At 43.7% G+C, this 12,278-nt stretch overlaps 1 protein-coding gene across 1 annotated transcript in view; it reads left to right on the top strand.

Moving 5' to 3' along the window:
- The window catches only part of LOC122924436 (solute carrier family 2, facilitated glucose transporter member 9-like), a 41,515-nt gene that overhangs the window by 15,503 nt on the left and 13,734 nt on the right, over positions 1-12,278 (top strand). Inside the window, exons 7-11 of the mRNA XM_044275532.1 lie at positions 5,040-5,227; positions 7,328-7,438; positions 7,946-8,047; positions 9,850-9,925; positions 11,949-12,076. Coding sequence (XP_044131467.1) covers positions 5,040-5,227; positions 7,328-7,438; positions 7,946-8,047; positions 9,850-9,925; positions 11,949-12,076 — 605 coding nt within the window. The remainder of the gene's footprint in view (positions 1-5,039; positions 5,228-7,327; positions 7,439-7,945; positions 8,048-9,849; positions 9,926-11,948; positions 12,077-12,278) is intronic.

Genomic DNA, 12,278 nt, shown 5'->3' with positions numbered 1-12,278 from the left:
TACACAAAGGGCCCGCTTTAACTTCTGGAAGGCCTCCTCAGCTTCAGGATTCCATTTAACCATGGCCGACCCTCTGCCCTTTGTCAGGTCGGTCAGAGGGGCGGCAATGGTGGCAAAGTCAGGTATAAACCGCCGGTAATACCCCGTAATGCCAATAAAGGCCCGAACTTGTTTTTTGTTTATCGGTTGGGGCCATTTTTGAATTGCCTCAACCTTATTGGTCTGGGGCTTGACCAGTCCCCGGCCAATAACGTAGCCAAGGTATTTGGCTTCCTCCAGGCCTATGGCACACTTTTTTGGGTTGGCCGTAAGACCTGCTTTCTTAAGGGAATCTACCACTGCTTGTACCCGGAGCAGGTGCGATTCCCAATCTGGGCTGTGGATGACCACATCGTCCAAATAAGCAGCTGCATACGGGCGATGTGGGCTCAAAGTTTTATCCATCATTCGTTGGAATGATGCAGGAGCTCCATGCAGACCAAAAGGCATCCGCTTATACTGAAACGAGCCTTCCGGAGTGGAAAAGGCCGTTTTCTCCTTGGCCGATTCAGTTAGGGGTATCTGCCAGTAGCCTTTCGTCAGGTCTAGGGTCGTTATGTAGCGGGCTTGTCCCAACCTGTCCACGAGTTCGTCGACCCGAGGCATCGGGTAGGCATCGAACTTGGAGACACTGTTCAGTTTCCTAAAGTCGTTACAAAACCTAACAGTGCCATCGGGTTTTGGGACCAGCACTATGGGGCTCGACCAATCACTGTGGGACTCTTCTATCACGTCCAACTCTAACATCATTTTTATTTCCTTTGCGACTGCCTCTCGTCTGGCCTCCGGTATTCTATATGGCTTTACATTTACGCGAACCCCAGGTTCTGTCACTATGTCATGCTGAATCACGTTGGTTCGTCCGGGTAAGGGGAGAAAAAGTCTCTATTTTTGTACAAAAACGCCCTAACGTCACTTTGTTGCACCAGGGATAGGGACTCCGTTATGGGGACGTCAGGGATCACCGGTCGCCGGACTGTTGCGGCCGGAGACGTGGCCAACAAAGTCTCTCTGTCCTTCCAGGGTTTTAAGAGATTTACATGATAAATCTGTTGTGGCTTCCGTTTCCCGGGTTGGTAGACCCTGTAGTTTACCTCTCCTACTTTTTCAACCACCTCAAAGGGGCCCTGCCACTTAGCCAGGAACTTGCTTTCAACCGTGGGAACCAGTACCAACACTCGGTCCCCGGGGCTGAAAGTACGGACCTTGGCACCCCGATTGTAGACCCTCCTCTGGGCCTCCTGGGCTCGCTCCATATGTTCACGAACCAGGGGCAAGACAGCTGCGATTCGATCCTGCATCAAGGAGACATGCTCTATGACGCTTCGATACGGGGTGGCCTCTCCTTCCCATGTTTCTTTAGCGACATCTAGCAGCCCCCTGGGATGTCTACCATACAAAAGCTCAAAGGGGGAATAACCTGTGGACACCTGCGGAACCTCGCGTATGGCAAACATGAGATATGGTAGCAAAAAATCCCAATTTTTCCCATCTCTGTCAACCACCTTTTTCAACATACTTTTCAGCGTTTTATTAAATCGCTCCACAAGTCCATCCGTTTGGGGGTGGTAGACAGAGGTGCGGAGATGGGAAATTTTATATACTTTACACAGTTCCTTGGTGACCCTGGACATAAATGGGGTGCCTTGATCGGTTAAGATCTCCTTTGGGATCCCGACTCGACTAAACACCTGGACTAACTCCTTGGCGATAGTCTTAGCGGAGGTGTTACGCAAGGGGATGGCCTCAGGGTAGCGTGTCGCGTAGTCCAGGATTACCAGAATATGCTGGTGACCCCGGGCAGACTTCACCACTGGCCCCACCAGGTCCATGCCAATCCGTTCAAAAGGGACCTCAATTATTGGTAGAGCGACCAGGGGACTGCGAAAATGGGGTGCCGGTGCTGACAATTGGCACTCGGGGCACGACCCACAGTACTGCCTGACATCTGCATGCAACCCAGGCCAGAAAAATCTCTGGGCGATTCTCTCCCTGGTCTTTTCAACGCCGAGATGTCCCCCCATCACGTGACTATGTGCCAGGTCTAGTACGACCCTGCGGAAGGGTTTGGGAACCAGTAACTGTTCGACCTCGTCTTCTCCACGTTTTATCACCTGATACAGTAAATTGTTGTTGAGGGCCATGTAGGGGAAGGACACCACCCAGTTAGGGACCACCGGTTCCCCATCCACCATCTTAACATTTTCCCTAGCTCTAATGAGGGTGACATCTCGCAGTTGTTCGGTACAGAAATCCTCTCTCCTGACTTCTAAATCTGGCATAACATTTGGACTACTCTCACTGTCAGGGTCAGAGACGTTCTCCTGTTCATTACACTCGAACTGAGGGCTAGCTTCCCGGTCCTCCGGCTCCCCAGCCAGGACAGGGAAAGGAAGAGGATCTCCTGCTTCTTCAACAACGTCCCCTTCCCTTTGGAAAAAAGGATCTGGCGAAAGCTCCCGTGCTTCCCCAGCAGGGGGAGCTCTATCTACCAGTCTCCCCTTGCCTTCCCATAAGCTCCAAAAATGGGGAAAATCTCTCCCCACTAACGCTTCGTGAAGCAGCGACGGCACCACCCCGACTGAATGTGTCACACTGCCCCAAGGGGTATCAACCTCAACCACTGCTGTCTGGTAGTCCCGTGTGTCCCCATGAATGCAAATGACCCCGATAGTACTGGGGTGTAGTTTGCTGGGGTTTACACAATCCTTCCTGATTAGTGTCACCACACTACCCGAGTCTAGCAGGGCTGTGAGTGGTTTTCCATCCACAGAAATAGCACACATTTGTCTCTCGGTGTGACTCGAACATGCTGCAGTACACGCGACCTGTGCAAAAAGAGAAATGTGTCTTTTCCTGTAAGCATAGTCACACTGCATAGGTTCATCATTTAAAGGACAGTTTGCAGCAATATGCCCAAATGCATGGCACCGATAACACTGTATGTGCTCTACCCCCAGTCCTTTGAAGGGTCCCAAAGACCTTCCTGGCTTCTTTGGCCAGTCTCCAGGTCTAGGACCCACAGTCTCATTAGCTGCAAAATCAGTCTTAACATTACCCCTGCTTTTGAACCCTGGAACAGTCTTACCAGATCCTGGGGGTGATCTTGCGTCCCAAGACGCTCCACGGTGGGGCATAGACGGATTCAGCAAGTCCTCAGAAGCAAGGTACCTCTCCACTAGGTCCACCAACTGGGTTGCAGTGTTGGGGTCCCCCTGTCCGACCCACTTCTTCAGTGTTGCAGGGAGCGCACGCAGGTACCGGTCCATTACTACCCGCTCCACGATCTGAGGGCCGGTCAAGGTCTCTGGCTGCAACCACTTCCTGGTGAGATGGATCAGGTCAAACATTTGAGAACGAGGTGGCTTGCTGCTGGAGTAACTCCACTGATGCACACGCTGGGCTCGGACTGCCATGGTGACACCCAAGCGTGCAAGTATCTCCGTCTTCAGTGTCTCATAGTCCTGGGCCTTATCCGGTTCGAGATCAAAGTACGCCTTTTGAGGTTCCCCGGTCAAGAACGGGGCCACTAGACCCGCCCACTGTTCTTTTGGCCACTTCCTCGCGGACAGCAACTCTCTCAAAAGTCGCAAGGTAGGCCTCAACATCATCAGTAGGTGTCATCTTCTGTAGGTGGTAGGAAGCACGTACCAATTTTGGTTCCCCTGGCGCAGGAGGTGCGAACCCCTTTTTCAGTTCCACAAGAGCCTCTGCAAACTGTCGGTTCATCTCCTGTTGGGCGGCCTGTTGTGCTGCAGCGGCCTCTGCGACTTGGCGGTTGGATTCCCGCTGAGCGGCATTGGCCTGTAGCAGGGCCTTTAATATTTCCTCCATTTTCAGAAAATGCCCGCTGAGTCCACCACGTGTGGGAGATTAGCTCGTGGGGATCACCTTTTTCTGAACAGACAGTCCGTAAGCAGGCAGTTTCCTTGAAAATCTGGCTTGTTGGCAGGTTTATTTAGGCACAAAGGTTTGCACAGCAGAAAACAAACAAAACATAAAGTAAATCCTTGCCGTCCGGCGCTAATCTATACAGTCGTGTCCTGACTATACGGTGTGGGGCTGCTCCCCAACATCCACAACACAAATGGTAAAGCAAACCTTTTGTTTTTCCCGCATCCAAACATAGCTCTCTCTTCAGCAACACAGGTTACAGACCTGAGACTCAGCACATGAGAGACCTGTTGTGCTCTCTTCCTGTTTATTTAAAGTCCACCTGGAGGTGAACTCCAGTGGACCATAATCTCTGGACCGGAACCAAGCCTGCCACAGAGGCTGGAAAAACCCGGGCCGGATTCCGGTTCAGTCCCTGACAACAGAGCGCATGCGAGGTGAAACATACCTATCATCCACCACCTCGCCTCGCATACCGTCACAATACATATGCAAATTAACCTGAGATGAGTGCTGTACGTTAGATGAGTCAGGGACAGGACTCGTCTTAGGTTAATTTGCATATGTATAAAATCATTATTTTTACTCAATAAAAGCACACAGAGCTATGGGGACGGGGTATTGCGGATGTGCTATCGGCCATCTAGCAACCCATGTCCTCAGCTCTATACACAAAATACCGGTGACAGGTTGCCTTTAAGACAGAATTCTGGCACACATCATGTGTCCAACAGTTACTAATTGTTTTAGAAATTTTTTGCACCTCGCACAACAAGGGGCCATGACGTAGTGGGAAGGGATGTCACCTCTGGGGCAACATGTGCATCAAAAGTTTGCCACAAAATAGTGGTGCAATATAAGAAAACCACTTAGGTTACACTAAATTTAGCATCCACTGTGATAAATTTGGTGTACTTGTAGACTGTCTAGTCCAAGGATAAGCAATTCTGGCATTCCAGCTATTGTGAAAAAAAACTCCCAGGCAACTGAACAAGAACAATTACTTTAGTGTTGATAACTCCTGGGTAAAAACCATGCAAGGTACCTATAGGTGGTAAAACACTTACATAAAATATTCCTATTCAACCCTTCTTTTTTTTCTCAAGCACTGAAACAGTTGTGGGGAGATAGAGATCACCAACAAGTTATCGATGAAATGTTGAAAGAGCAAAATAGCCAAGGCAAAGGAAAACGCATGGGTGTCTTGGAACTATTAAGGGATCACTCTCATCGCTATCAGCTTCTTACTATGATTGGATTGATCTTAAGCCTTCAACTTAGTGGTGCTAATGCAGTTGAGTATTATATTAATATTAAATCTTCAACAAAATAATCCAGGAAATTTCGGTAGACACTGTTTTATGCTTTGTACAGGACCTGTAGCGGAACAGGGCATGGCTTAGCGTAAACTAAGCCAACATACGGATGTAGTAGAGTTTACACTCATGCTTTATGAGACGTGTTATCTACACTAAATGCATTAAGCAAACACCTTCAATTGCTTTTTAATGGCTTTTGTCTCAACATAACACGATGAGTTAAGAAATTTGAGTTAAGAGCTTGAGTGCTAAAGCTGCTACATCTGTATAGGTGATGTTAGACTAGACAGTCTAAAGATGGACAAGATTTCCAGCATCATCCACTGTAATAAATCTAGCACAGTTTTAGGCTATGTTCACATGGATTACATCCGCAATAGAGTTCATCGCCGGAACAGCTTCCTAACGACTATAATGGGAAAAAAGCATCAATGTGCACTTGGTGAAGCTTTTTTTTTTTACACAGCTGTTTTTAAATACATGTGAGAAGTTGCATATTACTTATTTAAAGTAGAGGTTAACTGCATTCCCCACTGAAGTAAATGGACTATAATGGTACGGCCACAAGGATCGTCCATGATCTGGTCGGGTTGCGGCCATGCCACTGTCGAGAACCGCACAGCCAATTAGCCTGCAGCTTCATTTCATTTAATTAATGAAGACTGCACTGTGTAGTCTGTCTTCTGGGTCATGAGTGGCTTGACACAAGGAATGCAACAGTTGTAGCCCATGTCCTGGATACGTCTGTGTGTGGTGGCTCTTGAAGCACTGACTCCAGCTGCTGTCCACTCCTTGTGAATCTCCCCCAAATTCCTGAATGACCTTTTCTTCACAATGATTTCAAGGCTGCAGTTATCCCTGTTATACTTCTGCACGTTTTTCTACCACACTTTTTTTTCCACTCAACTTTTCATTAATATTAATATACAGAAGCATCTACAGTCAGTGATGGTTTGGGGAGCCATGTTCATCTGCTGATGTTAGTCCACTGTGTTATATCAATTCTAGTAAGCAGTGCAGTCAGCACAGCCGTCTAACCAGGATATTTTAGAGAACTTTATACTACCTTCTGCTGACAAGCTTTATAGCAGGACTTGGCACATGCCCACACTACCGAAAGTACCAATACCTGGTTTAATAACCACAGTATCGCTGTGCTTTACTGGCTAGCAAACTCGCCTAAACTAAACCCTATACGTAATCTATGGGGTATTGTCAAGTGGAAGATTATAGACACCAGGCCCAGCAATGCAGATGAGCTGAAGGCTTCTATCAAAGCAAACTGGGCTTCCATAACACCTCAGCATTGCCACAGGCTGCTACCATGCCACGACGCATTGATACAGTAATTCATATAATAGGTGCCCTGACCAAGTATTGAGTCATATAATGTACATAGATAATGGAAATATCCAGCTCACCCTTATTTTGTGATGATGTAGATGTTCCACCTCGGGTGCACGGAAGTGAAGGTAAGGCCTTGGTAGTAGCAATAGGGAAGAATTTTCCAGCACCACTGTTTTCTTGAGTGAAAATTTTCTTCATTTTCAGTGACAAAGAGACTGGCAGTCATGAATAAGAACCCACCTGTTCGAAGCGCGTAAGTTGCCAACAGGACCTGTGAATATGTTTTATTGCTGTCTCTTTGTCACTGAAAATAAAGAAAATTTTCGCTCAAGAAAACAGTGGTGCTGGAAAATTCTTCCCTATTGCTAATATAATGTACATACTTTTCAGTAGGCCAACATTTCTGTATTAAAAAGATGTTTTTAATTGGTCTTATATAATAGTCTTATTTTCTGAATTACTGACTTTTGGGGTTTCATTAGCTGTCAGCCATAATCATCAACATTAAAAGAAATCAATGCTTGAAATAGATCACCATGCGTGTGATGAATCTATAGAATATATGAGCTTCACTTTATAAATTCAATTACTAAAATAAATAAACTTTTTGATTTTATTCTAAAAAAAATAAGCAGCTCAGATAATATTCTGTCATATTCATTTCTAGATAGGACTGAATTGTGTTTTCCTCCGCAAAGATTATTATATTTCTTTCAATGACTCAACAGATTTACTTCTACGCATATGATGTGTTTCGTGAGGCTGGTTTCCCTGAAGATCAGATAGCCTATGTTTCATTGGGAGTTGGGAGTTTTGAATTTGTTTCTGCTATGATCTGTGTAAGTTTTATTCCTGCTGAAAGTTATATTTTATTTAATGAAAAGAGTTAATTTGTACATGCTGGTTTAGTAGCATATTCCACATTCCATATTGCCCATAGACATCTATTATGACAGATCAAGACGGAATGCCTCTAAAGGTTTCCGTTTTGAATTCATTCTTACGAATACCTTTGTGTTCCGTTATAACCATGTTATAAAGGAAAGCAATAATAGAATTCATAACGGTGATGTGAACCCACCCTAAGCTGTTACATGACTATTTGCATCTGACACCTGTATCAGTAATTTAGTGCATTTAATATACAAAAATTGCTACAATATAGAAACCATACTGTAACAATGAATACAAATTTACAATTCAGAGAATACTTAATAATAGCCATGGCCAGGAATTTGAATCACGCTTACAAGTAAATAAAAAGTGGAGGCATGCTGGTATAGAACTAATAGTTAAAACTGAACAATGCTCCTTTTTTTCATCCTGATTTTATGTTTTTCTATTAGAGTCTCCTGATTGACCGCTTTGGAAGAAGAATTCTACTGTTAGGAGGCTACAGCCTTATGGCTTTGACCCTAGGACTTCTAACTGTGACACTGGCAATGCAGGTAACCACTATTGTTGAGCGCGAATATTCGAATCGCGAATATCCCCACTTTGAGAATTTGCTAATATTTAGAGTATAGTGCCATAAATTCGTATTCGCGAATAGTCTTGATCGCGAACATTAAAATCGTAAATTTATCACAAATTTATCGTGAATATCGGCACTTAGCAACATCCGTAGCAACCAATAGGAAAGTTGCCTACCCCTTAGTGTTGATTGCGAATATTCTAATTGCGAAATTTTATTGCGAATATATTACATTGCCGATTTTTGCAATCAAATAAATCATGACTGGAGATCACGAATTCTCGAATTTGCGAATTTATGGTGAATATTCGACCAAAAATTCTCAAAATATCATGAATTAGAATATTGCCTATGCCGCTCATTACTACTAACCACTACTACACGGAACACTGATAAGTTCTCAATCGGGATCTGCTTACATTGAGTTATGTAAAAAGCATCTGTCAGCATGGTCAACCCTATTAAACCATGCATGCCTGGTAGGGTTAATCATGCAGCTACCACTGCCTGGTAGAGATGTTCATGCTGATTGAAATTATACCTTTGTTATATCTGTGGGTAGAACTGTTGCTGAGAAAGCTGCTGTTTTAGTAATATGCAAATGAGCTGGTTCAAACACCAAGGGGCTTGGTGGAGGCCTTGGAGCACTGCTTTTGTAGCATCGATCTGATATAGACATTGCCCCTCCCCTTTCTTGATTTCCCCAGATCAGAGGGGTGTCACAAAAGCAGTGTTCCCAGGGCTTCAGCCAGCTCCCTAGTGCTCGAACCAGCTCAGTTGCATATTACTAAAAAGACAGATAGCTCAGCAACAGTTCTACCTACAGACTTAACAAAGGTATTGTTTTAACATGCCTGGTTTAGGATTGATCATCCTGACAGATGCTCTTTAAGTGCATTTTGCAAATATTAAGGATATTAGCGCTTTTGTACATGGTCAAAGTATGGCTCTGTTTTGTACAGTCACAATAGGGATAAGGGTATATAGGGCACCTCATCTGTACATCCCTATACCTCTAATTTTTTATAGATGCATACAGAGTTTTTTTCTATTAGATTTTTCTGTTAGATTCTGAGTTAACTGGACAAAAGCACCCAACAAATCCTGTACAGCAGCAGTAAGGACTGCTGTACAAGGCTCTGCTGTGTGCAGAAGTTGCAATGTTACTTACATATTGGGTATATGGGGGTTTATGTTGATCTATATACAGTATGTTGATATATAGTTTGTTGAGGTCGGAGTTTCAGCTGTAATATCAGACAATGGGGGCATATCACTCAGGGCCTATCCTAGCGATATGCCCCCATTGTCTTAGATGGGAAAACCCCCTTAGTAGCAAACCCTGCTGGTGTAAAAATGCTCCAAAATTATTAAGAGTTAATAAATGTGACACATCAACAGGCGTTGCTCTAGAAAAATAAATCTACACCAAGGGCATAGACATATGTATGGTGTAATGTGCACTGGTTTTCGAGTGCATGTGTTGTTAAATGAGTTGGGCTGTGGGGATCCCACCCACATCCACTTTTGGGGTGAGGGTGGTGTAAAAGGGCAAAAAGCTGCAATTTATGGTAAAAAAGTTAATTTCTATAAATAATTTGCAGCTTTTCTATGCAAGAAAACTGGTATACAGAAATGCTACATTCCCACCTTTCCCTGGGAAATTAATCTCTTAAAAATGTTTTTTAGTTTACGTATAATTGAACCTTTCCAAGTTTAAACATACAGAATACAGTAGTGTTGGAGTATACCTCTCTTTATTCTTGTATCTCATAGAAAGCATACTACTGGATGCCATATTGCAGTGTTGGCCTCACATTTACCTTTGTTTTTCTGTATGGAGCAGGGCCAGGTGAGTGGTTTACCTGTACATTATATATTGGACTAATTTACATACCGGTAGTTATGTAGATTGAAAAATGACACAGGTCCATCAAGTTCAACGTTCCTCAACCAATTAATAAAATTTGACAATGCATTTGCAAAAATCAAGACATATCACATCAGCCACATAACTAGCACACTTATACTTTGCTGATTTTTTTTTTTTATAAATGCAAACGAACCTCTAGGAGCAACGGGGTCGTTCCCCTTACAAGTGCAGAAGGTGCGACAGTTACAGAGAGAGCATGGTCTCTATATGTAATGAGAACGCCCCCGTTGCTCCTAGAGGCTCATTTGCATATGTTAAAACATAATTTTTCTTAGCAATGCAGAGACATACAGTATGAACATGGGACCAACATAGATGCCTTTAGCTGCCATGCAGACATGCAACAGGTCAGCCAGTTTCATAGGTAGAGTTCTGCTGACAGAGGCCTTTTAAGAAGATGAGATACAGTGATCTATCAATTACTGACCTTAATTCCCTGAATACCCATGGATGAATGCCACTGCTGGGGTCTTTATCAGTATTTAATGTGCTGTACTTCTTGTGTAAAGATAGTGATATTTGGTGGAGACTGTTCTGGAGAATCTTGATTACTTTCCCCCAAATGATATTTGGCAGTGACTGCTTACTGGTGAACACAGATAAAAATAATTTATTTTAAGAAGACCTTTCACCACTCCTGACTTGCCTGATTTAATAGCTTCATGGGCCCAGGTGTAGGAATGCCGAGTGGTATAGTGCGGCCTAAAATGTCTCTCTATGTGTGTCATGGTGCTCCTACCTGGATACGGCTGGACCCCAGGCTTTGGCTACGAAGCAATAAATAGGGGGAATAATTGAGGGATTTGAAGAAATAACGAGTCCAGACCTTGAGATGAAGTTTAATGGCGGCTTTACTTGAATAAACGTTTCTCCAAACAGTTTCAGGCTTTGTCTTGGTTCCAGCAGGCTTTAGCATTAAATTGCCAGGTAAACTCAACTCTGCTATATCTTTCTCTCACTCTGCTGTACTGACAAGCTAACTTAGTGTCTTTGTTTCCTCTTTATGCTGCACTTCACTCTTGTAGTCAGACTTATGTTCAGCCAAAAAGTAGGTTAGAATCCTAGCAGCTCCAACATGGAATCTCAACCAACACAAACCAGAACTGCCCCACCTCCTTCTGGTAGAAAGCAGGACTGGCCCACTTCTGCCCAAAGGGGCGGAGAATGGAATGGTAAGTTCCATTCTATCTAACTATAGCTCTGCCGTGTTTGCTGCCACCTGCTGGTGAACCAGGCAAATTACATGAACAGTTACACTGCATTATTATAAATGCACATTGTGGGGGACCGGGAAAGACATACATAAGATTACATTATATTAGCCCATTAGAGATAGTAGCAGGGTGCACTAGTGGTAACACCACTCTGGGGTGTTACACACGCATTCCCCATGTAATAACAATTCTGGAACATCTATTCTTATGGCTCTATGCTGTGCCATTCCTTTATTATTTCTTCTAGAAGTTATTAATTAATTTCTAGCAGTCTGCAGTAAGGGTACAGAGGGGAGGTAACCAGTTGGGGTTGTGTGCCTGCACAGTTTCACTCTATCTAGTCAGTGCTGCTATTATCAGACTGTGCAGTTACACCCCCCCCCCCCCAATTGGTTACCACCCCTCTGTACCCTTACTGCAGACTGCTAGTAATTAATTCATAACTTCTAGTTGAAACAATTAAGTAACGGCACAACATAGAGCTATATGAATAGATGTTTCAGAACATCTTAGACTTCCCTTTGTCCTCTACAGTTATATTTCTGTGCTTAGCCAGTAGCATTACATTTATTTTTCTGTTTGCTATTTATATATTTATAATATTGTTTGGGTTTTATTTAAATGTAATTTGCAATATATTTTGTTTCTAATTTAGCCTACTTGATTTCATTTTTACATTTCCTTTGAGCTCTGTTATGGCTTGTAACAATAACGCCTATCACCTACAGCTGGTGCTGCTATATCTACGTGTGTTGAAATCTTTGCACAGGCCCCTCGTGTTCCTGCCTTTGTCATCTCAGGAGTTTTCAGCTGGGTAGGACTCTACATCCTGGGTATGATTTTCCCATATATTGTGGTAAGTAAAAACTATTGTAAGTTGTACTAATGAGTTCTTTTTTGATTCATACATTTTGTCTCACACCACCATCGCCTCTTGGTTGGCTTACATTAGACCAATATTTTAACAGAATTTGGTGCATTTTAAGCCATGGCCCCTTTTTCTGTGCCATGCCTTTTTATATGTTGAGGGTTTTGCTATACAGGGTAGATTGGACTAT

The sequence above is a fragment of the Bufo gargarizans genome, chromosome 1 (assembly GCF_014858855.1).
Source record: "Bufo gargarizans isolate SCDJY-AF-19 chromosome 1, ASM1485885v1, whole genome shotgun sequence".
NCBI classification, from domain to species: Eukaryota; Metazoa; Chordata; class Amphibia; order Anura; family Bufonidae; genus Bufo; species Bufo gargarizans.
This window is presented reverse-complemented; position numbering and strand designations above follow the sequence as displayed.